This window comes from Parasteatoda tepidariorum, chromosome 9, assembly GCF_982258835.1.
Source record: "Parasteatoda tepidariorum strain Cologne lab strain chromosome 9, Ptep-v5.0, whole genome shotgun sequence".
NCBI classification, from domain to species: Eukaryota; Metazoa; Arthropoda; class Arachnida; order Araneae; family Theridiidae; genus Parasteatoda; species Parasteatoda tepidariorum.
In genome coordinates this window covers 26,708,927-26,735,691 of record NC_141763.1, presented here as the reverse complement: position 1 = coordinate 26,735,691, position 26,765 = coordinate 26,708,927, and the positions used below count along the sequence as shown (strand labels likewise).

Genomic DNA, 26,765 nt, shown 5'->3' with positions numbered 1-26,765 from the left:
ACTGATATAACATTTCCATTTAGCTTTATTATCAGTGATCATGATCAGTTTTTCCTTAAAACTTCACATTGTTATTAAAAATTAAAGTTCAAAAGTTCACTAAACACTTTATATGATAAATCCAATATCATTATTGTAAGTTACAGATTGAAAAATCAATAATTTTAAAGATTTAATATAGACAGGTATTGGTCAATAAATTTTTTTTTAAAACTAATAAATATGTTCTTTTGGATATTTTACCAAACAAAATATGGGATATATTACATAAAATTAAAAAAATTAATTTAAAAAAAGTATTAATGAATTTAAATTTATCAATAATACTCACATGCTTTTTGTTTTTATTAGTTCTCAACTGCCCCATTAATTTAAAACATTGATTAAGAAAACATTTTCTATCTATGATGAATTTAAGAAAAATCAACTGGTTTCTCGCTTAAAATATATTCCCAGCTATGGATTCTTCGTAGTTTTGAATTTTTTTTCAATTGCAGTGAACAAAAACAGATATTTTTCTCCTTTAAAAATTATTAGAAGTTAAGTATAAGTCTATATGATTTTATATGTATTTGTTAAAATGTTTTGTGCTTAGTGGACAAATTACAAAAAATAAGTAACTTTTAAGTTTGTCAAAAATGGAAGTTTTTTTCATTGTTTCTTGATGCTATTAAGATACAATTATTTAAAAACTTACACAAGATGTTAAATTTAAAAAAAATAATAATTACAACACACAATATTATTCAACGTGGATTTATTTATACATGGAAAAATACTATAAATTTAACATACAACAAAATGAAGAATGCTTTTAAAATACAATGTATAATAATATACCTTTAAATTTGAGATATCATGATCTTTGAATGTCAAAAAAGTTCTTATTTTAAATAATGAAGATGTTTTGACTCAATAAAACTTCTTCTTTCAAGCGCCAGTCTTCAAAGCCATTTTTTGGCTTGTATTGATTTTATCGCCTAGACTAAGGGCCATTCCCTGCAAAGAAAAGTAATTTAATGTACATTTTTATTTTACATTACAGTTCATAACAATGAAATATATGTTTTATCAAGACGACTTTATTAATACAAATAAAAAGTATATATATAATGTTATGCCTTTAAAGGCTAGATAATTGAAGAGACTTAGGCGGCTTCTGATAAAAAGGCATTTTATTACGTTATATTGAGTATTGAAACATTATGGGTGGGATATTTACATCAATGGTTTCCCCATTTCAGGGATTGTTTGGACTTGGCCCAGATTTCTCTAGCCGTGGAAACTATGAAAAAGACACGCATTTTTGGCTGTCTTGAGCTTTTAAAGTGAGGTTCCGAATGGGAGGGCGTTGCAAGCATCTTCTTATCTCAATGAAACGTCATTTAATTGATAAAATTTAAAGGTTTTGATTCACTAAAAGTATCTCGCCACTCTGACGGTGGGAACTTTCTGGGACTATCGCAATGCTTATATCATCCACGAATTATTGTCCATTAACTTCAGAAAATAATCTTTTATCTGGTTCATCTTGACTTTTTATGGCTCATTGTATTTTAGACACATAAATTACTCTTATTTATTAAACTGTCTATCCGAAAGGGCAAAAAAAAAAAAAAAAAAAAAGAGAAAGATTTTGGATCATAACTGAAAAGGAATGTCAAATAATTGTCACTATATCCATTTAATTATTAGACATTCACTTTCAATATTTAGATTTAATTACAATAGATGCAGTAACGATGTTACTACCAAGCCAGGTAAGTTCGTGGCATAATACAAAAATAGTCCATCACCGAAAAATTTCATAACCATCGTTGAACAGCCGATCCAAATTTGGGTATAAGACTACTATTATTCAACTTCATAGCCTTTTAATTTTGAACCCAGTCCAGAAGGCAAGGGAACTCCTGGATCAAGTATTGGGAGAAATTTGCCTTTGTAAAGGACTTTTTGATGGAACTAACCCGCATTTCGTTACATGGAGAGGAAGACCATGAGAACCTCACACAGCCTGACCGTAAGGGTACTCTCACCCATGATCCATCTACCACTGAGGATATTTCACATCAGTGCTGTGGTCGGTGCAAGCAGGATGTAGAGTTTATATCGACTGGCTGGGATTCAAACTGAGTTCACCCCATTGGAAGGCGAACGCTTTATCCCCTGAGCCATCATGGCTCTTTAAAAATTACAATTCATTTTGTATAAATGTAATTGGATGTCAGTGCCTTCACTTTATTGTTGATTCTTTTAAGGTTTAAAACAAAGGCATGTTAGTTTAAAAATTTGTAAAATCAGAACTGGGGCGTTATCTTTTATTTTAACCACTATTAACGGCGGCTACTCCAATTCATTAATTTCTATAGTTAATTTCCATTACATATCAAATGAGGAGTAAATTAATTTAAAGCAACAACAATAAGAAACAATTCAAGAAACATAATAAAAACTAATGGTTACCTATTTATTACCTATTTACAGGTGATAATGTTTTCATGAGTTCAGACATATTAAAGCGAATATGTGTTATTTTTGTCACTCTGTATAATTTGAATATTTTATATCATTGTTTAATGATATTATTTGTTTCATACCTGACTTTTAGCTCGAATTCTAATGTGACCAGTCACTGGAGCTTCAGGATGAACAGGATTTTTCTCAATGCTTACATTAGCTAGGGCATATTCACCAAAAATAGAACGGGCATATAAATTAGCAGCCATGAAACCACATTCACCAGACAGGGCCTACATGAAAAGAAATTAAATGACAATAAATATATCAATACAATTTTTATTTTTGTTCAAACAATTTTACAGTTGCATATTCATATCTTATTTATAAATTTACAAACACAACTAAATTTTATATCATTGAAATGTGCTATGCATAATACAATTAAGACAGGAGATGTATAAACACAAGATTTTTTATTAACCCCTTGCCAGAGTCGCCTGAATCCAGCTCGGGCAAATACTACACCCAATATTTGTGATGCCCAAACTGACTTCGGGTAAGAGAAAAGTTAACGTTTCTATTTTCTGAAGCCCGAGCTGACTTCATTTCTACTTTAGAATGCTTAATTCACTATTTTCCTAATAGATGGCATTAGTGGTCCTATATTTTCACGGATTACGACTTCATCCGAGGGATGGATATATGGGTGGGATTTTGGGGTATACCATACTGTAACAGGGTTGCCACTCAAATCTGGAAAAAAAATTCCCTGTGTTTTCCCTGTTCATATTATGCACTATATATTAAGAGGAAACAACAATTAGTGTGCTCTTGTGTGAGCTATATTGGGCTAACTATATTTATTAGTTTTAATTGCTGGAAAAACAGCTGAATATTATTAAATAATGCTATAGTAAATGAAATAGTTTAGTATAGCTGAAATATCATGGTTGAATATCCCATAGATTACACTTTAAGTGGTCACCATTTTTTAAAAGACAAAAATAAGAAACAAAATTCCCTGTATTTTCCCAGTTTGTAAAGAAAAAAAATCAAAATTCCCTGCATTTTAGGTGATTTTTTAATTCCCTGTATTTTCCAGGTTTTCCCTGTTCTCCCTGTGGAGTAGCAACCCTGTGTAAAATTTACGTATTGAAAATCATAGTGTTGTGTTGTTGTATCATATTATTCTAGCAATGTTATATTTTGCTTCGAATTCTAAAGTTAAACAAGACACCTTAAACCTGATGCTGCTTCAGCTATTAAGTTTGTATTTAAGCAGAATAAACTGAATTCTTAAATTAAGCCAGACGGTTTCAACGTAATGCTGCTACAGCTTTTCATAACGTCTGCATTTAAATTGAACAAATTAAACTCTAAATTTCAAGTTTAGTTTACACTGCTTTTGTACTACAGATATTGGGAAAAAAAACATCTAAGAGCTCTACCTTTTCTGGTGTTAGACACCTCATATTTGTAAATCCAATCAAATGCATGAGATAGCATTTTAGATCATTCAATGTAGTATTCACAGACACCTAGGAAATAAAGAACATATTAATATTTGTGCTGCCAAAGAGTGAATGGAACATTCAAATGTTAGCTTAAAATAAAAATAGGTAAGTTCTTACCTTATTTTCCCATTCAAACTCTGCCCACATTTGCCTGAACTCTTGATCGGTGCATGTAGCAGGAATAATGTAATCCATAATATCAATGTGAATATCATTCAGAACAACAACACTTCTGTCACTGGCTGATCCGCTGATATCATATACTGAAAAATAAATGACAGTTAAACTATGAAAAACCTGGAGGATAAAAAGTAATAACCCACTTACATACCTGCCAACCCGCCAGGGAAAAAAATAGGAACACGTCACGCGGTCGCGACATTAAAGTTTACTTCTTTACACTAAATGTTAGCATAATTGTAACTGTATAAGATTTAATGTAACAATTATTATTGATTATAATACATATCAAGTGACAAGATTTTTGATTATTATTCTTATTCAACAAACTAATTAAACAGAAATGATAGCTGATTTTAGTAATTTAAAACATATTTAAAAACAAAATATTTTATTATTACTCAAACATATGTGACAATAAACACATATAAAAAAATAATCAATTATTCTTGTTAAGTGCTACAGTTGTAGCAGATTTGGCTGATTTTAAAAACTTTTCATCAAACACTTGTCTATAACAAGGCTGAATCATTTGGGACTTGGTAAATCAAAATTGCCTGCAAAGTAGACGCATTCATGCTACCCCTAAACTCGGTCTTATTTTTTGGAAGCATCGCACAAAACAACTTTGATGCATGGTCCGCAGCAGCCAACGGAATAATGTGTTCAAGGAGAAATCATGTGAACAATAGTTCGCTTCTAATTGATTGTAGATCAATAGTGGAAGAAACAAAATCCGAAATTTTTGCTGACTTTTTCATATTTGTATATGCGGTAGCATGCTTGGCTGTTTTCCCGTGTGAAATGATATCACACTTTCCGCCATGTGCTATACTAATGTCTGTATTGCAAGCAATACATAACGCGTACGATGTCCCCTTTCTTGATTTTTTGATGAAATCAAATTCTTCACTATAATTGTCGCAAAAACAGACTTCGCCGAATGTGTGACATTTTTTCAGATTACCATGTGGAAAAGCATTCAAAGCTAAACTTAAATTGAAAAGATGCATTCCGAGTAAACATTCAACACCGGTAAGGTTGCAAGTAAAAGACAAGGAGTCAGGAAGCTAAAATTTCCTCTTGGTATCTGTTAAGGCTCCTATACCATCAATTCAGGGGCTCTAGTGTCTGTGAAGCGACCTGTACATACATCATCAAATATACGAATGCAGCTAGAGGCAGAGCTAAGCGATAACGCGACTTGATTGGATTTCGCCAATCAGACATGGATCGCTTTATAGAGTAAAAGAAAAAAATTACGCTATGATGAAAAATCGGTACACTTGGCAGCTATGCACTTATTTTGTAATTAAGAGATAGATTTTCCTGCACAGATACTAGAGAGATTTGTGGCTTATAAAAAAAGAGAGTTTGCATTGAAATACTTAATCTTCAAAGAAGCTTTTACTGCTTGAGGAGAATGAACACAAGATCTTGTTGAACATAATTATTTCAAAATTTTTTACAATATGTGGCTCATTACTTTTTTATCAATCAGATCTTCCAGTGATAACATTCTTTAAGAAAAAAAAAAAACAAACTTTTTTTTAAAATCTGAGCAATTAATTCTGTCTAACACACTGACAGTTCTGCCAGTAGAAAGCCTTGATTTTTTAATCCTACCAAACGCATGCAGAAAACCTCAATCCATTTTTTATTTACAAACAGTCCTGCTCTTGGAAGAAAAAAAACTTAATTTTATGAGCCAAAACAGTAACTCATTTAGAATTATATAGAAGAAAAATGACCCTTCTTACCACGGTTTTCGGAAGAAAAAAAACAGAAAAAAGAAAAAAAAACAGACATTTGAAAGGATAAAAAATAAAAATGTCAAAAAATAAAAATGTCAAAAAAGCTAGTCTGTTAAAGAGATCATATTCTGTCATATTGCAAAGAATTTTAATTGCTGAAAGAGCTGAAGTAAATGAATTATTTGTCTGGTAATAAACTAGAATATACTAATCAGAACTTGCATAAATTTCACAACATTCAATTTTATTTATGAGAATGAATCATTAGCATATAATATCACACTTAAAAACTTAAAAAAAAAGAAAAAGAAATGAGATTAAAGCAATCTTTCACAATTACAGTAAAATTCAAGGCACACTATTAAAATTAATCATGCAAAAATTTACATTTTAACAACATAAGATTATGACTAAAAAAAAAGGGTAATAATAGAAAAATTAATGTAAGTCATGACAATTTTGAGAGTTTTAACAAAAATTTAAATCTAATTCTACAAATATTTTTAAAATAATGAATAAAAATGAAGTATTTTTTGGATTAAGTAAAATATGAAAAAACATTTATTGTGTATTATATAGTACCAAACACATTATAACTGTTATTTAACTTGTTCTACCAAAAATTAAATAATATTGACAACAAAATGGTTGACACTTTCTTAATAGATTTCGTATAAGTATAAATTAATTATTAGAAATTAAATAATTCAATAGTCAAATTAATTTAATAGTTAATAATGACTTACCAATGTTACCAAAAATGATGCCATTCTCAGTCGATGCAACTTTAACACTTGCTTTGATGTTACAGAAATCATGAGGAGCAAGAATTACTGGTGATGGCTTTTCAACAAGTTTTAAATCTCCTGGAATAAAATAAAATCGTAAAATGTAGTATTTTCAAAAAAGATAAATATTTTCTTTTAAAAAAATATTCTTACTGTAAAGCAACAACTTAAGTAAAATACATTTGAAATTACAAACATTTTAATTCAAGTCTTTAACTACACAAACTCCTTAAAATGAGATTCTGGCAATTAAGAACTTCTGCAAATCAGCCCTGGACCATTGCAACTTATTGAGATTTCATAATATAAAAGTTCAGAAAAAGATAATGTTACTTTTTCTAATACTGTTTACGAACATTTTTAATAAATTTGTTGCAGATGTCTAAATTGATAATATAAACATCAACTTGAATAGCTATATTTTACTAACACTTAAATAATCTTAATATTATGATTGAAAGAAGTAAAATATTAAAATTTTACACAACTATTATAAAAAAGAGCAAATTTTCCATATTTAACTCAATTCAAATATCTTAATCACATCTTTTTATCACAAAACACTATTACAAATCTTATGGCATGAAATCACAATCATAAACAGAATACTTGTATTTAAAATCAAATTCTTACTTAGACAATATGGTAGATTTTGATATGGTAGATCAAAATAAAACAAAAAAAAACTTTTATTGTTTTATTTTGATTTTTTAAACATTTTAGTTTAAAAAATCAAAATAAAACAAAAAAAGTTTTTTTTTTAAAGTCAACCAAAAAAATATTATTGATAATGAATTTAATTTGTTTAATTTTTAAATACTTTTATAATGATTCTCATTATTTCATTAGTCAATTTTATTTTATTTCTTTTCATTGTTGGATTTTTTTCCACATCAAAAATAAGATTAATTTCATCTCCTAAGTCCTCACTAATAAATACTTTTTTTTTTTTTTTTTTTTTTTGAAAATTATAACAGAAAATTATAAACATAAATCTTATCAGCACCTTGATCAGTTTGAAAAGAGTGAGATATTTTTGAATAAACACACTTACATTGAATCCATTCATTTACAAATTCAAATCAATACAAATAAAAAAACATTCAGTTTTCAAACATAAGAAATCATTAACTATTCCTTCTTTCTCTGAACTGGTTCTGATCAAAGTCTATTGTGCATTAATTGCAGAGAATCAAGAAATTGTTATCCCCCTTTTTTTGAGCTATAAAAGATTGAGCCCTTTTTATTTATTTATTGTTTTTTTTTTTTAGAAAAAAAGGAAGTTAAAATGAGTAAAAAATTAAGTAATTTAAAATATTTAACATGAAATTAAAAGAAAAAAAAACGTCGGAACATCATAATATGAGAATAATAGTAATACTGTACAATTTAGCATCCTTTTCAAGAAAGGAAAAAAAATCAAGTTTATATGAGTGAAAATTAAGAAATTGACATTAGTATGAAATTATAAATAGAAGTTTCAGGACCTCATTCAAAAAGTTGAGTCACAGTAATAATTGGACTATCTTACTACAGTAATATAAAAATATTGTAATAAATATAAAAATACATACTTACTTACTTACAAGAAAGACAATAACAGAAAGAAAACGGAAATTGGAAAACTAAACAATAAAATTCACTTACCTAATGTAGCTAGTTCTAGAGTACAGTTTTGAAGAGTATCAGAAGTTTGGTTGACAATCAACACATCCAGGACAATATCATATTGGTTTACATGAACATAGGCTTCAGCATAAACTGGATCAGAGAACCCAGTCAGTTGAGTCACTTTGCTCAGTTTAGAGGAGCTTAAATCAGCTGCAGAATCTTTTTTCAACACTCCCATAGCTTGAGAAAGACTTAGCTCAAACATATTCTAAGATAATATAATAGCAAAATAAATAAGGTAAAATATTGAAATAAGACTTGAAAAATAGTATAGAAAATACTTAAAATTATCAAAAGAAATTAAGTCACTATTAATTACTTGATGCATGTTTTCTTGTTTTTTTTTTTTTTTCTTCCAGCAGTTATTGCTATGGACAACATGACTTTTAAAATCCTGATATTTTAAAACTACATTATTACAAGAAATATATTTTGAATTGAGCATTTGCAATTTAATGTGGATTTTGCAATTGCGACAGGTGTTTTTATATTCCCAATAATTTCAATAGTAAAATTGTAATATACATACATTTGAATTATCACTTTTAGACATGCACATTTTTGGATATCATCCCAAATGCATGATGTGGATTTTAAAATAAATTCCTTCATTCTTTTTTAAAATCAATTTTCTCTATTATGATGATATAATGGCACTCACATTTAAAAATCTCGCATCAGATTCAAAATTGATTTACATAAATTTTTTGTTGAAAATAATTGAATGAGTTGAATTCAGAGGTTTTGGGATTTCTGAGGTTATATTGCATGAAGAAATTTTTAAAACCATCTAATAAAAATATTTTTAAACCCATAGAAATATATCAAATTTCTTAAAATAAGTCAAGTAATATTAAAAAAAAAGTTTTGGACGAAAATTCTTGATTTTTTTTACTATGAATCAATAAACATGAATCTTTATACTGCCATACAATTGAAAAAATGCAATTGTGTCACAAAAGATTGCATGAAAAGTGGCTTGACTACTATTTTCCTTAATGCTAAATTAGAATTTTAAAAAACTGATAAAAAAAAACTATTTTTGGAAGAAGAATGTTTAGAATTTGTATAAAAATCACAATTTTAAAATTTTTTGTTGCTCTTTTTCTATTGCACATTAGTATACGAATCTTAAAGTTGGTCTTAATATATTTGACAAAGAAATTGGTAACAACTGACACCTTAAACTTAAAAAACTTATTTTAAACTTCAAGAGAGAAAAATTACACATATTCTTCCTTATTCAAACTAATTTGTTGAAGTACTTGTGGTAATTAAGTGAACCTAAAAATGACCAAAAACATTTAAAACGTAATGCAAAATTATGCTCATATTGTAGTTCATATACTGCTTTTAAGTTAATTTTTTACCATAGAACTACCAATATTTTGATTAAAAAATAATTGAATTAAAAATTAAACATAATTATTCTCTTTTTTCAATAATCCTAAGATTAGTTTTATAAGCTTAATTTTACTAAAAAACTAATTAAAATACTTGAAGCAAATCTAAATGTATTTAAATAATGATGTTCACAATTAAAAAAAAAGGCACTGTTAAAAGTTTAATCTTAACAGTTAAAAAAAAGACGAGAACTTCTGTTTTGAAAACATTTCTTTCTAAGAATAAAAAGAAAAAAAATATGAGAGTGCAGATATCTACAATTCTTTTTCATTAATATATATATTTCAAATAATTAACACAATACAATTAAAGCAAGTACTGCATAAGATTTAGAAGACAATAGATTTTAACATTAAAAGTAGAAGCTAATATTTATGTTAAACACATATTTCAGATAAAGTTAGAATTATCCTTGTTGTTGAAATTATTAAAGGAATGGATAGAGAAAAAGTTTTCAAAGTAAAACTAAAGCGAATATTTATTGAAGAATAAGACAATTTTGTAAGCTGTGTGATACAATCGAATGAAGTACTGCACAATATATCAAGTCATCAAACGGGGGGATAACTAACATTTTATGTAACATATTTTGGAACTGGATCAGAATCAGATGGGTTAAAATTGTGTTAGTATAAAGAAAACACAGTTGGCAACAGTCTCTTTTTAATAAATGAAAAACAAAATATTCATTAAAAATTGGATTTTATTTCTTTTTCCTTTTTTTTTTTAGCTATCATAGTTCCGATAACATACATCAATAACACTTAATATATATTATAATTACTATAAAGCGGTCACTGAATAAATAAAATATTAATAATATACATTTCTCTTTTATTTATTTAATGCTTTAAAATAAAATCAGATTTAAATGAATGATTTTTTTAGTAAATTCAGTTGATTTAAATCACTGTTTAAATCATGCTAACCTGGGGAGAAAATTGATTGTTCAAATAAAAAGAAACTGAATATTTTCTTACTTCAGTCCCAGAAGCATCTCCTTTGGCAGTCAATTGACTGAATGTTATTGGATCATCTGTTTGGATAACAACATTGTTTGTCTCTTTAGCCTGAAAAAAAAATAGATAAAATTCGTTTTTCTTACATTTAATTATATAATCAACAAACTAAAAACCAAATAAAAAATATACAAACCTTAAGGTGTTCTAGTTCTTCTTCATGTTTCGCAGCTAGCATGGCAGCTAATGATTTCCTACATTCGTCGTTGAATATATTAATCATAAGGGGTGAACGGTCAGCAAGTACTTTAATAGACAGAGCTATTCGTTCCAGATCATCATCATTTATGTTCTAACGAAGGAAAAACACAGGGAAATAATATTCAGAATAAAAATTTTAACTGATGAAATATAAATAACAAAAAAGTAACTTCTGGAGGAAAAAAAAAGGAGATAAATCAAAAAGTTTTTAAAAGCCATAGTGCTTAGATTTATTTAAATTGTGGGTTAGCTTAATCAGAATATGTCCTATGTTAATGCTATTAATGTTTTAATTTTCATAATTTAACAATTATATTTTATTTTTGAGCAGTTATTAGAAGCTGTTACAACTGGAAGAAACTGTTAGATACAGCTTCAATTAAACCAGTACAAAATACTTTTTTTTATTATCAAAACTATGCACTGATTCAAGAAGGGAGAACAAGGTGCTTAAAAACAGCTCTCACACACAAACCAGCTTAGATATGGGATAAAAGTAAATTATTGCCAACAAAAACATTTCCCATTCACTTAATTTTTATCAGGAATTATTAAAAAATTTTCCTCTTAAGTTGTGCAAAAAAAAATAGTATTTAGTCTAAAAAATTTTGAAGTAGCAATTTTTGAATGAATAAAGTTGAAAGATACAAGAAGAAAACTTTTATTGGACTAAATTATATACTCTATGAAGTGATAGATTACGTTTTCATGATTAGGACAACATACATTCAGAACAGTGAATAATCTTATTCTTTAAAAAGAGTGATTCCATGCATTTAACACTTATATATTTCAATTACCTTTGAAGTAAAAAAAAAATAAATACTTAAAGCATTAAATGTGAATGAAGGAACAGAGCTTTTGATATTGAAAGCACAATTTACAATGAAAAAAAAGTGTTAATAAATTTTTATTCAATATTTGGAAAAAAGAGAAGATAACAAACACCAATATTATTTTTTTTAATGACGATTAATATTTTTTAAAGAGTTACATTGATGTTAACATTCCTGATGTTCCTGCATTTAAAATATATTAAACTAAACGTACTTTATTTCACAGTATGTTTTTACTTAAGGTATTAAATGTATTTTATAAATTAATGTTATTATAATTCAAGTTTAGAAATAATGATAGAATATTTTAAAAAAAAAATTGCTTACCTTCTTAGCTATTCCTGATTTACCCAAATGAATTATTGAAGCCATAACTAACATGCATTCAGCAATAAAAGCCTGAAATTATGTGAAATATTAATATTACAATAAATAGATAATTGTACTATATTAAGAGAGGTATGGCATATAATAATAATTACAGTTATTGCACACCATATGCAGAGATAATAATGTAAAAAATATTAACAGAATACTCTATTTTAGGCATAAAATTGCATATTTGTTATAGCGGTATAGATTAATACAAAGATAATTATGAAGGCAAATCACAATAATTCCTCCCCAAAAATCTTTAAATAAATTTGTTTTTATGGTAAATAATATGGTAACCATGATTTTTTGAAGAAAAAAAAAAAGACTTACATTTTGTTTTTTAGCATCATGTACCAGAGTAATGTATCGAAGTGCAATTTTTGCTAGAGTAGCTGACAATGCAGCACCAATGAAATAATCTCCAGCCAATAAGCAAATACGCAATGGAGGCTTCTTATCATCTGGAAAAAATACATATTAAAATAAACGATAAATAATGGAAATTTTTTTTTATCACGAATCATTTAAGATACTGTCTTTCAATGGTAGGTCAGAGGATTAATAAAAATTTTATTTATGGGCGAATTTCTCAAAATGTGAAGTTTTGCTGAAGCTAATTAGGTAAGATTAATCTCATAAGTAACCTAATGTGGATGATTTCTACATTTAGACCATACATTTAAGTATATAAATCAATGACCAGTAATGAAAAAATTTAAAAATGAAAATTTAGCGACAGTTTTAAATTGTAATTGCATAAAAGAATTTAATTACTGTCCCTTCACTTCAAGGCTTTAAAAACATGCAAAGAAAAAATTAAAAAAATTTTTATGTGAATCAATAGTTGTAAGTTTAATATTTAAAATATTTAATTGAAAATTTAATTAATAAGTTTTAAAATATAGATTATATCTAGAATTTTGAATAAATATATAAAAAAAATTATTCCCTGTCCTTGTAAAAACATTTTTGTACTGCTTATATTTTTATATTATACTAATTCTGAAAATAGCAATATGAAGAAAATCCAATACCTTATTAAGATTTTAAAAATTACTCCTACACTGCATTATTTGGGCTGATAAAATTTTCTAACAATTCAGAATCATTCATTGATTTCCATAATTTTCATCCAAGTAAAAAATATATCACCAAATTAATGACTTATAAATAAATTAGAAATAAATGGACTTTTAAATAAATGGAAAAATAACTTTTAAAGTTATTTTTCCATTTAAAACCCCAAATAACTTTTAATGTAGTTTGCATATATAGTTAACATTTAATACATATATAGTTAACACTTAAATAAGAAGCAATAAATTTAGAGTGTTATTCTTGACAAAATTAACTTTACTTTTTGATGGAATCGGTGCAGAACTGAAAGCACTCTGTGTAGCATAAGTACCATCAGCAGTCACTAACTTTTGAACAGGAGCACTCATTGTCACATCATTTTCATTTTCTTCTTTGTTTTCACCAGATGCTTTTTTTATCTCATCATCCACAATTGGAAGCTAAATTAATATGCAGAATATATAAAAAAGCATATGAAAAAAATTAACATACACTACTAACCAATTTTAATGTTTTTAACCAAAAATGTCTTGTAAAAAAATTATTTAGAGTTGAATTTTTTTTTAATCAGCAAAGTCATTTTCAATACACCCTTTACAATCTGCATTGACATTAGCGAGAATGAGCAGGTAATATGGGTAATTTTCATTGAGGGTCATTTCCTCAAAATAAAAAATATCTAACTTTTATTTTGAGTAAACTTTTATAAAAAGACTTCTGATAAAACATGATCTCACACTTCGATTTTTGAAACTAAGAGTTTCATAATCACATACCTGCCAATTTTCACTCTTTCCGAGAATGGATTTCCAGAGTGGTTGTAAAACAATAAACGAAAAACAATCTGACTCAAAACTTTATTTATATTTTGATCCTGTTGAAATTCGCTTGTGCAAGAATTATTATGCTTTTATATATTTATTGTAATTATTTATATGTAGTGGTGGTCAAACTCATCTATAATTATCATTATAATTCAAAAAGTTAATTAGAATAACATGAGTATTGCTACCACCTTAAATATGAAAATAAAATCTTCCGGAAAATCCGGAAGAGTTGGCAGGTCTGTAATCATACTTTACTACTAATTTCTGATCATTTTATTAGTTCAATAAATAAGTGTTTAATTTCTCCTAACCACTGTTATATTATATAACATAACAAATACATGTCTTTAAAAAAAAATTAAAAACCGTATTTTCAGAACTTTAATTAGGACCATCACAATTTAAGGTAACAGACAATTGCCCCCAACTTTCCTTATCTGATGGATAAAGCCTAGGGCAATAGAATATAAACAGAACATGGTGCAAATTTAGTACAAGAGTAAAGATTAAAAATTAATAGCATTTCATGTGCTACTGAAGTTCTACTAAGTTCTGGTTATGATTAACATGTAAAAAATGAAACGTGTAAGTAACATTTCAAAGTGAGTAGGTTTTTATGAGTATGAAAAAGAGTGATATAAAATAATGTAAATTTTTAACATATTATTCCAGTTTGCACAATGACAAATTAAACTAATATTTCTTATACAACGAATAACATAAAAATTTAACACATCATAGAAGAAGAAATAAACATACAGAAAAGAGTGGTAAAAAAGTTGAAAATTTTAGTGTATAAAAGACAAATTTTTTCATGCTATTATTTCTAAATGCTATATCTTAAAATTTAAATAATTTACAAATAAAATATGCAATATGCTGTTTAGTTAAAGCCTAAAGTGGTTTAGGAAAAATAAAAACTTTACAAAAAAGCTAGCTAACACTTAGGCAAAACAATGAGGAAAGAAAAACTATGAGTAAGAAAACTTATGCAAACGTGGTACGCTCTGTTTCATTGAAATTTAAAAATCTAGGCCTAAAAAAATGCCTCTGGTGAATTCCTAAATTGGCAAATCTGATGGAGGTAATGTAATTATGGTGGAAGTAAAGTGACGAGATTTTCAAATCATGATTTAAGGACAAATCAGCAGAAAATATTAATTTATAGAAAAAAAAACTTTTTATGTGCAATATGTCCACTTAAACAAAGATTTTTAAAAAAAATTGATAATTAATGTCAAGTGCAGAACCATCTATGTCAAAATTGATTTCATTCTTGAGCAGTTTTGAAATATATAATATTTTGAATTTGAACACATGTAAAATGAATGATCATTAAAATTTATTTTCTGATGAAATTATTTAAAGGGTATAGCATTTTAATCCATTAGCTTTAGCATGGTGCCTTTTTGTTCTTCATTAGTTTTCTGTGTAAGGCATAATTATCTTGCTTAAAAAACATGCACATTCTTTTCTTTTTTAATTTGAACTGAAAGTAAAAAATAAAAATTAAATGTTCTTGGAAAAATTCGAGGATCTTTGAAAACATGTTAAAATTTAGGGACATTTTATGCCCTTAGAGTCCTTCTGCTCTAACAATCAATGAAATTCGAGGCCTGTAACTGAAATGCAACAAAGTCTTGTCACCATAAGTATAATTCATATAGATGCAATGAACATGTTAATGAAACATGGAGAGTGGATTGAAAATCAGGACAAAGCTACTCCTATCCAATTGATGTTGGGAGAATGAATTCATAGCCAATGGCTTAGAAAATTCTAATTATACAGAAAACAAAAATTCACCAATGATTTTTTTTAGGATATTGTGTCTTTACTTGGTAGTGAAAAATAAAACATGCGTTTTACTTTTTGTCTAAATATTTTTCAATTACAGGCAGTTCTTATTTTTAGTATTTGATGCACATTTCATACAAAATATAGAATTAAAAATTCCACTGATTATGATAAAAATTTGACTTTCTCGACACACCTCTGGTTAGTAGCAAACTCATAATTGTTGTACAGTACTAAAATAATTATCTAAGATCAGTTATAACTGAAAATATTAAAAACTTGATGACCACTTCAGTAATTATAGGATTTTCACATTGAACATGGCAAACTAACCATATATTAACATCTATCTGCTTTTAAGAATAATTATTAAAAAAAATATTTATAAAATTAAATTTTACTTAACAAAAAAGTTTGCATTAAAGAAAAATATCAGGCTTTTTAACTTAAGAAAAATAAAAAGGTTGATTATGTTGATTACATCCTTCCTTTCAAAATATACATATGAAAAGATTTTGCAATGATAGTACAATTTTGAGAAAAATGAATAGAAGTAACGTTGATGAAAAAAAAAAGACTTAAAATCAGACCTCTCCAAGACACTGCCGAAATTCTGTCATTACACTATGAATATCTTCTACAGTTTCACAATATTCTCCAAGAATCCACATTGCACTTCTGTGAATTCTGTGTGAAAAAAAAATTGCATTATGAGGCAAAAGAATAAAAAGTAACTGAAAAGCACATTAATTACATTAAAAGTTAAGGGTGCAACACTATCATTCATTTAAGCTTTAAAATAGCTCTTATTTACTTTACATCATTTTAGTTTACATCAAGGATTAAAAATACAGTTGTTAATTACTTTTACAGTAGTTACAGTTTTTAATTGTAATACACATTGTTGATTGTACATGTTACAACAAACATTAAAAAAAAAAAAAAAAACATTAGAGCTACCTGCACAAAATAGACTTGAAAAATTTTTAAAAAAATTTATTTTTTTCAATTTTAATTAAAAAGTAAATTTTAATATGTAAAGACAGCAGAGAGAGTAACTTCATTCAAATATTTATAATTCGAAAATGATATATTTTGAGTACCAAATAATTCAACAACCTACAATCGTTAAAGCAGTCATTAATATATCACTCAACTGATATGGTTGACTACATTTAGAATTTAATTTTTCAAAAGAAGTGGATGAGCTGCGATAAACAAGAACAGTAGTACATATTCAATGTAATGGAAGCAAATGAGGCTATTAAGTCTGACAAAAATGAATAAAAATAATCCAAAATTAAGATAAATTTTTTAAAAAAAGAGAGGGAAAATTCTAATTGCATTAGGGCAATCACAGGTTACCCACTGGTCAATTTTTTTCATAACTTTCCAAATAAAAGGGAGTATAACAGCTGAATAGACTGTCAGTAAGGCCCAGAAGTTGTGCAGGTTTCTTAAGATATCAGAAAATTCCATTGCTTCTTCAGCATTGATATGTACATTAAAATCAACAGCCAAGGCAGTAATAATGAGAAGAAGTTCCAAAATTGTCATCTGCTTTATTTAAATTAATTTATATGTTTGCCTGATTTTTTATGACCCTTATAACTCTTTATATGTGATTAAGATGTTGAAGTAGATCAAGTCGAAAAGTGTGCGGACAAACCTAGAACACCAATTTCCTCAATGGGTAAAAAAAGAAATACTAAATAAAACAAAAAGAGGAAAGCTCATTTTAGTGCTTTGGAATCTGCATTTAACAGGAGAAAAACACTAAGGGGGTTCAAGTTCTTACTTAAAAAATAAAAATAAATAAAATTTTATTTAAATAGCAGAAACATAATAGAGCTAGTTTAAATAATACATAGATCTCTAATAAATTGTAAGGTGATTACGAAATCATTTGAATTGAAACAAAATTAAAAAAGTATCATTTGAATTGAAACAAAAAATTTTAAAGGCATATTCTCTACTATTTATAAGAGTTGTACATTATAAATATAAAGATATGAGCATGCCTCTATAACACAATAATCAAAAAGCTGTCACACTTGAATTAAACAAATAAAGAATTAATTAAAAAAAAAGGGAGATAAATTAATGATTGACTCACTTGGCAGTTTTGATTGCGGAAAATGATTCCAGCAATTTCGTTAAAATTAAATTTCTCAACTGTTCAAAACGCTGCATGGCTTCACGCATGAATGCAAGAACATCTGCAGCTGCTTGTTCATTGTTATCAGATAAGAACTCCATTAACTGTAAAAATTAAAGACAAGTTCAAAAGAAAGTTTTATCATAATAAAAAATTCCACGCAATGTGAACTGTTTACATACAACAGGTATGATAGCTGGGGCAACATCAGGAAACTTTACGCAACATGAATGAAGAGTGCGGACTAACAACTGACGATATTTTCCTGTGTCTTCATGTTCTGCCACATTGTGAGTCTTAGTCACTTCCTTTTTCAAAACTAAAACCATCTAAAAATACAAATATAAGCAATTAGAGAGGCAATAAATGTTAAATAAATTTAGTGATTATTTTACATTTGTTAACAAAGCATCTTAAACTATTAGTGATGAGTTTAACTACAATTTCAAAATCTTTAGCTACATTGCATTTCAGGAAACAATTGTGTTTATCGGGAGAAAAAAAATTAACACCACAAAAAACAGCTTCTTACCTCTTCAACATTTCTTGAAGAAATAAGATCCAAAGCTAGATTTAAAGTTTTTCTTCTAACCTCTAAGTCAGATGCAGCCAACACTCTTAAAATATCCATGACAAGATCCTGAAATGAAACACACACACAAAATAGAATTATAGGATTTTAATAACACTAATGACAACAACAAAAAAACTAAAGTTTTTAAAGCAATTTCAATAAAACAGGGTCAAGTTATTCCAAGTGTGTAAAAAATCAAAGCAATATAGGAACTGGCAAAAAAGATCATATCACTGAACTCAGTATTGACCATGAGTTAAATTTTCCTTTCCTCATTAACAAAAAATTTAAATGTTTTATTACAATTTATTTATAATTTAATTTTAGGTAATATTTCTTAATAAAAATATGTATAAATACATACTTGTAGCACTCTTTCATGTGCAGGAGTGTCTTTCAAAGCAATCAATCGATCTAAAACAATGAGTTTCACATTGTTATCACTCTCTTTGACAATTAGTTCTATGTAACAACTTGCTGCTGCCTAAAAATGAAGAAAAAAAAGTAGTTTGCATTCATAAATTAGTCACTACTATTATTACAGAAAAGCATCTTCGCAACAAGCCATTGTAGGCCAGTGAAGTTACAGTTCCATCAATTTGAGACCAACAGCAGGATTGTGGCAAGGTGGTCAGCATTGCGCACAAGCCACCCTTAATTTCTAGACAAGCTGGTACCAATTGATCTGAAGCTTGGCTGTTATTACAGTATATAAAATTATTTCAAAATAAAACAGGTATGAAAAAAAATCTAGAGCAAATGTACATTATACAGTGTAACACTGTTCACCAGGATACTTCTCTTGGTACTGTACAAGACAACTTAAAAATTCTGCATTATAATTATAAAAGAACTGTGGTATAGAAAGAAATGAGTTTCTTTTTATACCAATTTTGATTTGATGAATGATAATTAATAATGATATTGACGATTATAACAGGAATTCCTTAGCAATAGCATTACACTCAGATAATGAGAACTATTTTGTTTAGTTTCAATTGCACTCTATGTTTTTCATATTTTTTAAAAATATAAAAAAGAATTCTGACATTTTAAGCTAGCAGATAACAAAAGATTTAGAAGGAAGAGATGAAAAAATAGTACTCCCAACAGTTAATTAAATAAATTAAATTTAAATTATGCATTGCGAGATCATTTGACAACTAAATAACTTGATTCAAAAAACAAATTTAAAATAATTTGCACATTTCTGAAAAATTAAATTTATCAAGTATTTAATGAACATAAGAAAATTTTTATTATAGGTAAATCTCACTTTGATGGCAGTGGGTGCACTTGAAAGAGTGACTAATGTACCGGCTGCTTCATACCGAACAGAAGGGCTACTGGAATTCAAAAGATTATAAATACAACGAATGAATCTTGATCTTTCAGATGGGTTACCATGGCAGACCTGTAAGATAAAATGTAATGAAATTTTTTTTCACACACTCATAAAATACATTACTGAAATAAGCCAAATATATTTGATACATGAAACACTTTAAAAGTGCACAGAACTGATTTGCTACAACCGATATTTCTTGCCAACCATATTTGGTACATTTTTAGCGGTGCTGCTTTTGCCATGTGCCAAAAACTAAATAAAATATTGCATCCAATAAATTCAAATTTCACTTGTACCACAATAACTTTTTAATATAAAACATGAATTTCGTAAATAACTGCAAATCTATGTTAAATGTTAAGAACCCAGACACCTGCTTTGTTATGCATCTGTACCCAATGCCGAAAACGGAATTAAATATTGGCATCAGTGAAATTCAAAATTAGCTTGTATTGCAGTCAATTTTAAGCAACAGAGTTGGGTATGCAATGCAGCAGCAGTTAACTTTTTAAAAAAACAGCAGAGAAGGGTATACCAGGCAAATATATACTGGGTAGTGGCACAAAAAGAGCAAAACAAAAAACTTAGCAATTAAAAAAAATAAATCTCTATTACACAGGTAAATCACATATAGTTATTAATACAGGCTAGGCTATTAGTTGAAAATACTTGCCTCCCACAATAATTTATTCTTTGCTACATTTAAAAACCTACGAATTATATGTCATGATATTTATTTAAAAAAACTGACATGTAGAAAATATTGTTAGATAATAACCTTATAAATAAGTTCAACTATAACAAGTTGCAATATGTCACCAAATGTGTGAACTTGATCAATGCAGGATCCAAGGTAATTCAGAGCACGTTCCTGATCAACATGAATCAACATCATAAAGGCATTTCTTTTGCAGGACATGTCTTGCTCTGTCTCCAAGAAATTCGCTACAAGTTCAGGGGCATCAGGAATCAGAAATTCAAAATTCCTATAAAGAAAAAAGTACATATTAATCTAAAAATAGGCAGCAAAAAAAAGAACAATGAATTGAATATTTTCAGGAAATTTTTTTTTTTTAACATTAAGTTAATTTATAAAAATTTTTGGCATATAATTCACATCCAATATGTTTTGGCCATTTTATCAAAAAAAGATGTTGTATAATGTTTAAAATGAGTAAAAAAAAAAAAAGACAGTCTTAATGATTTTTGTTCTAGTGAACAGATTTTCTGCATTAAGTGCAAGTTTTAATGGATTGAAAAGTGTTTATGTATGTTGATTAATTAATACCAACTATTAATTAGTTAATCAAACAAACTAATTAATCAAACATAATAACATAATTAACATTAATATAATTAATCAAACAAAAAATTTTTTCTGAACACTATATATATATACCTTTTCTTTTCCAGTGATTTAGACTTTTTGACCATCAAAATATGAATTGCAGCAGAAATTTATAAAACATGGGCACAACTGTTTAGTCAAGGAATCAGTTGAAAGTTTGAATTATTTTATGTTACTTTAAATTTTTATATATTTCATCATATTTCCGAAATCTGTAACAGTATATTAAAAACTTTTTGAAGATAATTACAAAACTCATTTAACCTATGTTAACTCCATGAGAAAAATGGCAAGAATAATAATTTTTAACAATTATTAAAATTCAACAAAAGTTATTCCCAATGATATCTTTTATTTAAACCACAGTACATTCTTACTTTAAATAACTATTTAATTTTCTTATAGATTCATAATAAATAAACATCGTTCAATACTTACTTATAAATAGTGAATATAGCTAATACAGCATTTCGGCGCACATAAGAATGTCTGTGTTCTAAACAAGCTCTTATGGCTTTCATTAGAGGTTCAAGAAGCTCTGGCTCTTTTAGTTTGCACAAAAACCGTAGAGTTGATCCTCGAATAAATTCATTTGGGTGTTGTAAATCCTATACAAAAAAGAAACATATTTTAGAGATATATAGACGTAGTGAAACTACATAAATCAAAACATAACCAAGATTCATAAATAACTTATTTTCCTAAGAAATAGAATTTAATTTATTACAGTTCAAATGAGCTAGAATTAATATAGATGTAATGATAAGAATTTGCATAACAAGCAAAAATATTTAATGCAGCAATAAATCAATCCAATTTAAATATTAATTCATAATACAGTAATAATTATAGAGATTAGAAAGCTATTTTAAACAAAAAAACATAGTACTTATAATAAAAAACTTATGTACAGTAACAAACAGTTACTGTACATAAGTTATGTACAGTAACAAAGTTATGCAAATTTTATAATTATGAAAAAGCCAAACAAACTAGACATTTTTACTTTAACTAACATAGAATAAAGGAAAAACCTTTGTTTAAAACATAGTACGCTACACTAGAAAGAAGATATATACAAAACAATTAACCATACAGCTATGTATAACAATCTTACAGCAATACATATCAATTTTAAATCTTAAGTCAGGCAATGGCAATACCAACCGTAAGCCTCGAGAAAGCCTAATAAAAATTTCACAGCAATAAAAAAAATTTAATAACTTTCATTGAGTTATTAAACAGCATAATGAAAACATGATTCAAAAATTAAAATTATACAGAAGAAGAAAAAAAATTTCTCAAAACTAAATAATTGTTAAAAGAAAATTAGAATTATTTTGCTTCTATTTTTCTCTTATTATTTGCTTGTCTGTTATTATTTGTATTATAAAAGAATTAGATACATATAAACAAATATAAACAAGAAAATGAACTTTGCAAATGGGCAGTTTTTACTCTTAGAGGATGGAAAGCAAAACTTTAAAATTTTTTTAATACTTGTGAGAAAAATGTACTTTGATTAAGCCTGATTAAGTTGTAAAAAAGAATGCAAGTCAGTAAGAATTCTAAGAAGAAATTTTTAAGAGCAACACGATTATTAAATTATCATTTTGAATAAAAAATTTTAAAAATTAAATTAAAAGGGAAGAGACAAGATAAATGCCTTTTAATTTTATTAATCAGTATCAGTGAAAAATATTGAAATAAAACTCAACCTTTCTATAAGCATCACAGACTAAAATCATTTCTTGCATCAATTTTCCATCAGGGGTGGTTTTAGGAACAATTTCCCAAAATATCAGAAGGAGTTTCTTGATTGTATGATCTTGGAGTGGCAACACAAATCTGATAATGGTCATCAAAATGGATGGAAATTTTTCACCATTTAGAATGAGGTGGATAGTCTTTTTCAGAGCTTCAATTTTGGTCTTTATGTTTCCTTTTTCTGTAAATAATTCATATTTTTAAAGATAATGTTTTAAAAAAATAGTCATCAAATAAAATAAATATATCATTATTATAAAATGCTTTTATACTTTAAATCTATTCTTGAGATATCTTACAGTAAATTTCCTTCTAACTAGACAAAATAGTCATGAAGTATATCATGTATCAATTATATTGAGTATAACTTATTAAAAAAAGCAGATAAATTTCACAGAAACTTCTATTTCCTTTAATAATTAAAAAAGAGTAGCTGAGATCCAAAAAAAAGTCTTCCTATTTTCAGAATGAAAACTTTTACGCATTACACATGATCTGTAAAAATAAGGTATTAACATAGCCACATAATTTTTCTATAGACATTTGTATACATAGGAGTAAAATAAAAACCTGTTCATTTGTTACATAGATCTGAAAATTAGAACATTTTCACAAAGAAAAAATAAGTTATAAGACTTGATAGTCAAGTTATTGTTACAAAAGTAAAAAGTTCCTTCATATAAAAAAGAAGTAAACATCTTAAATAACAACTTTTTATGTTTTGTTGATTATGTCCAAAATATCCCATTCACAGCCTTTTTGTACTAGATTATGTGGTTGGAAAAGATTCTTTCGTAACATAATATTGGTTAAAGCAAATAACATAAAGTACTTAGCATAACCAAATATAACAAAGCATCTATCAACTTTAGAGGCATAGTAAATTTCTTAGTAAATTCGTAATATTACAATTCAGTTCACTTTAGACAATATTAAGTTAACATAGTGCTGACCAGCAACTTTACTGTGGAACGGATGTGGCAGTAAAAAAATATAAATAAACTTTAAAATTTTTTATTTATTATTCAACTCTTAATATTTCTTTTTCGTATGATAAAAAGTATAACAATCACCTACATGTAATAGTACACCATAAGTTTTGCCAATATATCGGCTTTCGTAAAGTTATAATAAATTGGTAGAGAATTAAATAGTAAAACTTGAAAAGTAAGAAAATTACGCCCACTTTTTAAAATAGTCACCACGAGATCACTGCTAATATGATTGCTACGACAGAGTGCATAGCCAAATCTTTGAATCAAAAATAAGCACTTTTTAAAAACTTTTCAAGCACTCAAAAAATTCATATTGAATCAATAATATTATTGAAAAACAAAAACTTTTTATGAACAGTTTTAACATTAAAAAAAAAAACCAAAAAGAAACGGCATAAATCGAAACAATCAGTACTTTCCCACATCACCGAGTGAAATCAACTTGACTCTGAACTCAGAACAAAAGTATCCTTACCCCCTAAATCAAAAAAGTGTTAGAAGTAAAATAAAATAAACAAGAATAAAATTAAAATAAATTAAAAAGAAAAACATTTCATAAGGATCTGACTCTATCCGAATTGGAGCACTCGGGTTTCAGTTTTGAGAGTGCGCGCATGCGCAAGTCATAACGTGGGTACGACATGAAGTCCGTGTGAATGATTACGTAGCAAACACCCCATTTTTCGTGAAATGCAGGGGATCCGCCAGATATCACTGAAGGAAAAAAAAAATTGTGAAAAAAAAGCACTTTTAAAAAAGGCCAGCTGAAAAAAGCACCTTTAAAAGCTTTTAAAAACGAAATCCCCCAAAAAGCACCTTTAAATACTTTTTACAAACGCTACGCACCCTGTATGACTCGTGACCAGTCACCAATGCTTGGTCACAAAAACACGAGTTAACTCGTGACCGGTCAGCAATGTGTTAAAAATATGAATGGTTTTCATGTAAAAGAAAAGGCAGTTTTTTCCCCACTTTTTTTTAAATGCCACCTTCTGAAAATTTTTTAAATCTCTTTGCATCATGTTTATCTTATTCTCTGTTTTAAATATACTTCCAAAATGCAGATTATTAACTGTTTTAAATTTTAATATGTAATTGAATGTAAGATACAATTAAATTGAGATTATTTAAATAAAATGCCTAAAATAAATAGCAATTTTGCTAAGAAAGACAATTTTTATCCTTCATATTTAAAAATACTCTGGCCTCAGATTCTGACTTCTATTGTGCCTTTGAAAAACTTGGATTATAATAATAAACAATAAAGCAACTATTACTACAAATGGCTGAATTCAACAAATTTGATTTAATAAAAACCATCAATCTGACTTAATATAACTATTATCTTAACTTTAAATGGCACGCTATATCTGTAGGGATCACTAAGTCTTCCAAGTTCCCATAACAAATCAAAACCTATGCGAGTACTAGATCGGAGATGGATCGCGCTCTGGTTCAGATCAAAATTATGATGTGCTGATAGATGAAAGCTGTTTGAATGTGTCCGTCCTGTAAAACGGGGTGTGATGTGTGTATGTTGTCCAGATAATCATCGAGGATGTTTCCCAGACCGTCACCAATAGCCCATTATGCAACTCAAGTGAGAAATAAATAAAAGTACAGTACCTTTATTTTAAAATCAATAACATCATAGTAAAGTAAAATTAAAAGAAAATATTAAAAACTTGCATTTAAGGAAAAATGAAATATTTAAATAAGTTAAATAAACATAATACAATCTTTTCATAAGTTACCTAAATCCATTTTCAATTGCATTTCATTTGGCTGCTCAGTATCACTTGGAGCACTGATAAGTGTATAACAAATCTGATCTGCGGCACTCATTTTTCTATGGAAAAAAAAAACATTATCAGTACAATATATGACATTTCAATCATTTTACGCATGCATAAAACACTTTTGAGTTACCCTTCAATATAAATAAATTTTAAGGAATTACAGCAATATTCAATATATTTAATAACACAAAATAATATTTGATATTCAGGGCTCGAAATTGACACTAGTTTGATGCCACTAAATTATCAGCAATCAGTGTAAAGGTATGCTGCCCTGTAGTGGTTTATTGATAAGTTTAAGTTTTGGAGAGTAGTCACAAAATAACATGTTTTATCATAGTTGTGACTTCATAAAATAACTTATCATAATGTTTTATAATTTTTCGTATAAATTCGTCAGCTAACAATAAGAGAAATCGTATTATGACATTTAAATGGACCATTGAATTAAAAATTGTTTGATTTCTAACCTTGCAGATATTACCTTTACTTATGATATTCATCCATTTTCTAAATTGAGTATAAAGTACTAAACTACATAAATTAAAATAAAATCCTAAAAGTATTTTATTTTCGCAAGAAAAATGCAGGACCATAAGACTAGACAATTAAGAGCCCAATTCTACTACGCCCCATAACAAACAGAAATTATAAATTTTCAATGTAAAACGTTATAATCTATGAAAACTACGCGTACAAACATTGTTCTTTCTCGGTATATGTCCTTACAAGTCTATAGAGGACAATACGTGTAATTTTCTTAAGCACACAAACATGGGAGACAGATTGTTTATGTACGTGTACTAAATAACAGACCGGTTGATGTTCAAGTTCCATCACCATCTAATACATTTTACAACAAAAATAGTAAAT

At 27.4% G+C, this 26,765-nt stretch overlaps 1 protein-coding gene across 4 annotated transcripts in view; it reads right to left on the bottom strand.

The window, feature by feature from the left end:
• Positions 1 to 740: 740 nt before the first annotated feature.
• Positions 741 to 26,765, bottom strand: part of betaCOP (coatomer subunit beta) — a 42,295-nt gene continuing 16,270 nt past the window's right edge. For all 4 annotated transcript variants that reach the window (XM_087151128.1, XM_087151129.1, XM_087151126.1 and 1 more), the window contains exons 2-22: positions 25,848 to 25,942; positions 23,050 to 23,279; positions 21,770 to 21,939; positions 20,762 to 20,969; positions 19,912 to 20,049; positions 19,000 to 19,119; positions 18,594 to 18,701; positions 18,244 to 18,390; positions 18,020 to 18,165; positions 16,494 to 16,590; positions 13,560 to 13,719; positions 12,533 to 12,663; positions 12,155 to 12,226; positions 10,927 to 11,082; positions 10,752 to 10,841; positions 8,344 to 8,575; positions 6,655 to 6,774; positions 4,092 to 4,237; positions 3,909 to 3,998; positions 2,598 to 2,750; positions 741 to 999 (exon numbers count right to left, since the gene is read on the bottom strand). In XM_087151128.1, coding sequence (XP_087007254.1) covers positions 931 to 999; positions 2,598 to 2,750; positions 3,909 to 3,998; positions 4,092 to 4,237; positions 6,655 to 6,774; positions 8,344 to 8,575; positions 10,752 to 10,841; positions 10,927 to 11,082; positions 12,155 to 12,226; positions 12,533 to 12,663; positions 13,560 to 13,719; positions 16,494 to 16,590; positions 18,020 to 18,165; positions 18,244 to 18,390; positions 18,594 to 18,701; positions 19,000 to 19,119; positions 19,912 to 20,049; positions 20,762 to 20,969; positions 21,770 to 21,939; positions 23,050 to 23,279; positions 25,848 to 25,942 — 2,878 coding nt within the window. In that variant the 3' untranslated portion in view covers positions 741 to 930. The remainder of the gene's footprint in view (positions 1,000 to 2,597; positions 2,751 to 3,908; positions 3,999 to 4,091; positions 4,238 to 6,654; positions 6,775 to 8,343; positions 8,576 to 10,751; positions 10,842 to 10,926; positions 11,083 to 12,154; positions 12,227 to 12,532; positions 12,664 to 13,559; positions 13,720 to 16,493; positions 16,591 to 18,019; positions 18,166 to 18,243; positions 18,391 to 18,593; positions 18,702 to 18,999; positions 19,120 to 19,911; positions 20,050 to 20,761; positions 20,970 to 21,769; positions 21,940 to 23,049; positions 23,280 to 25,847; positions 25,943 to 26,765) is intronic.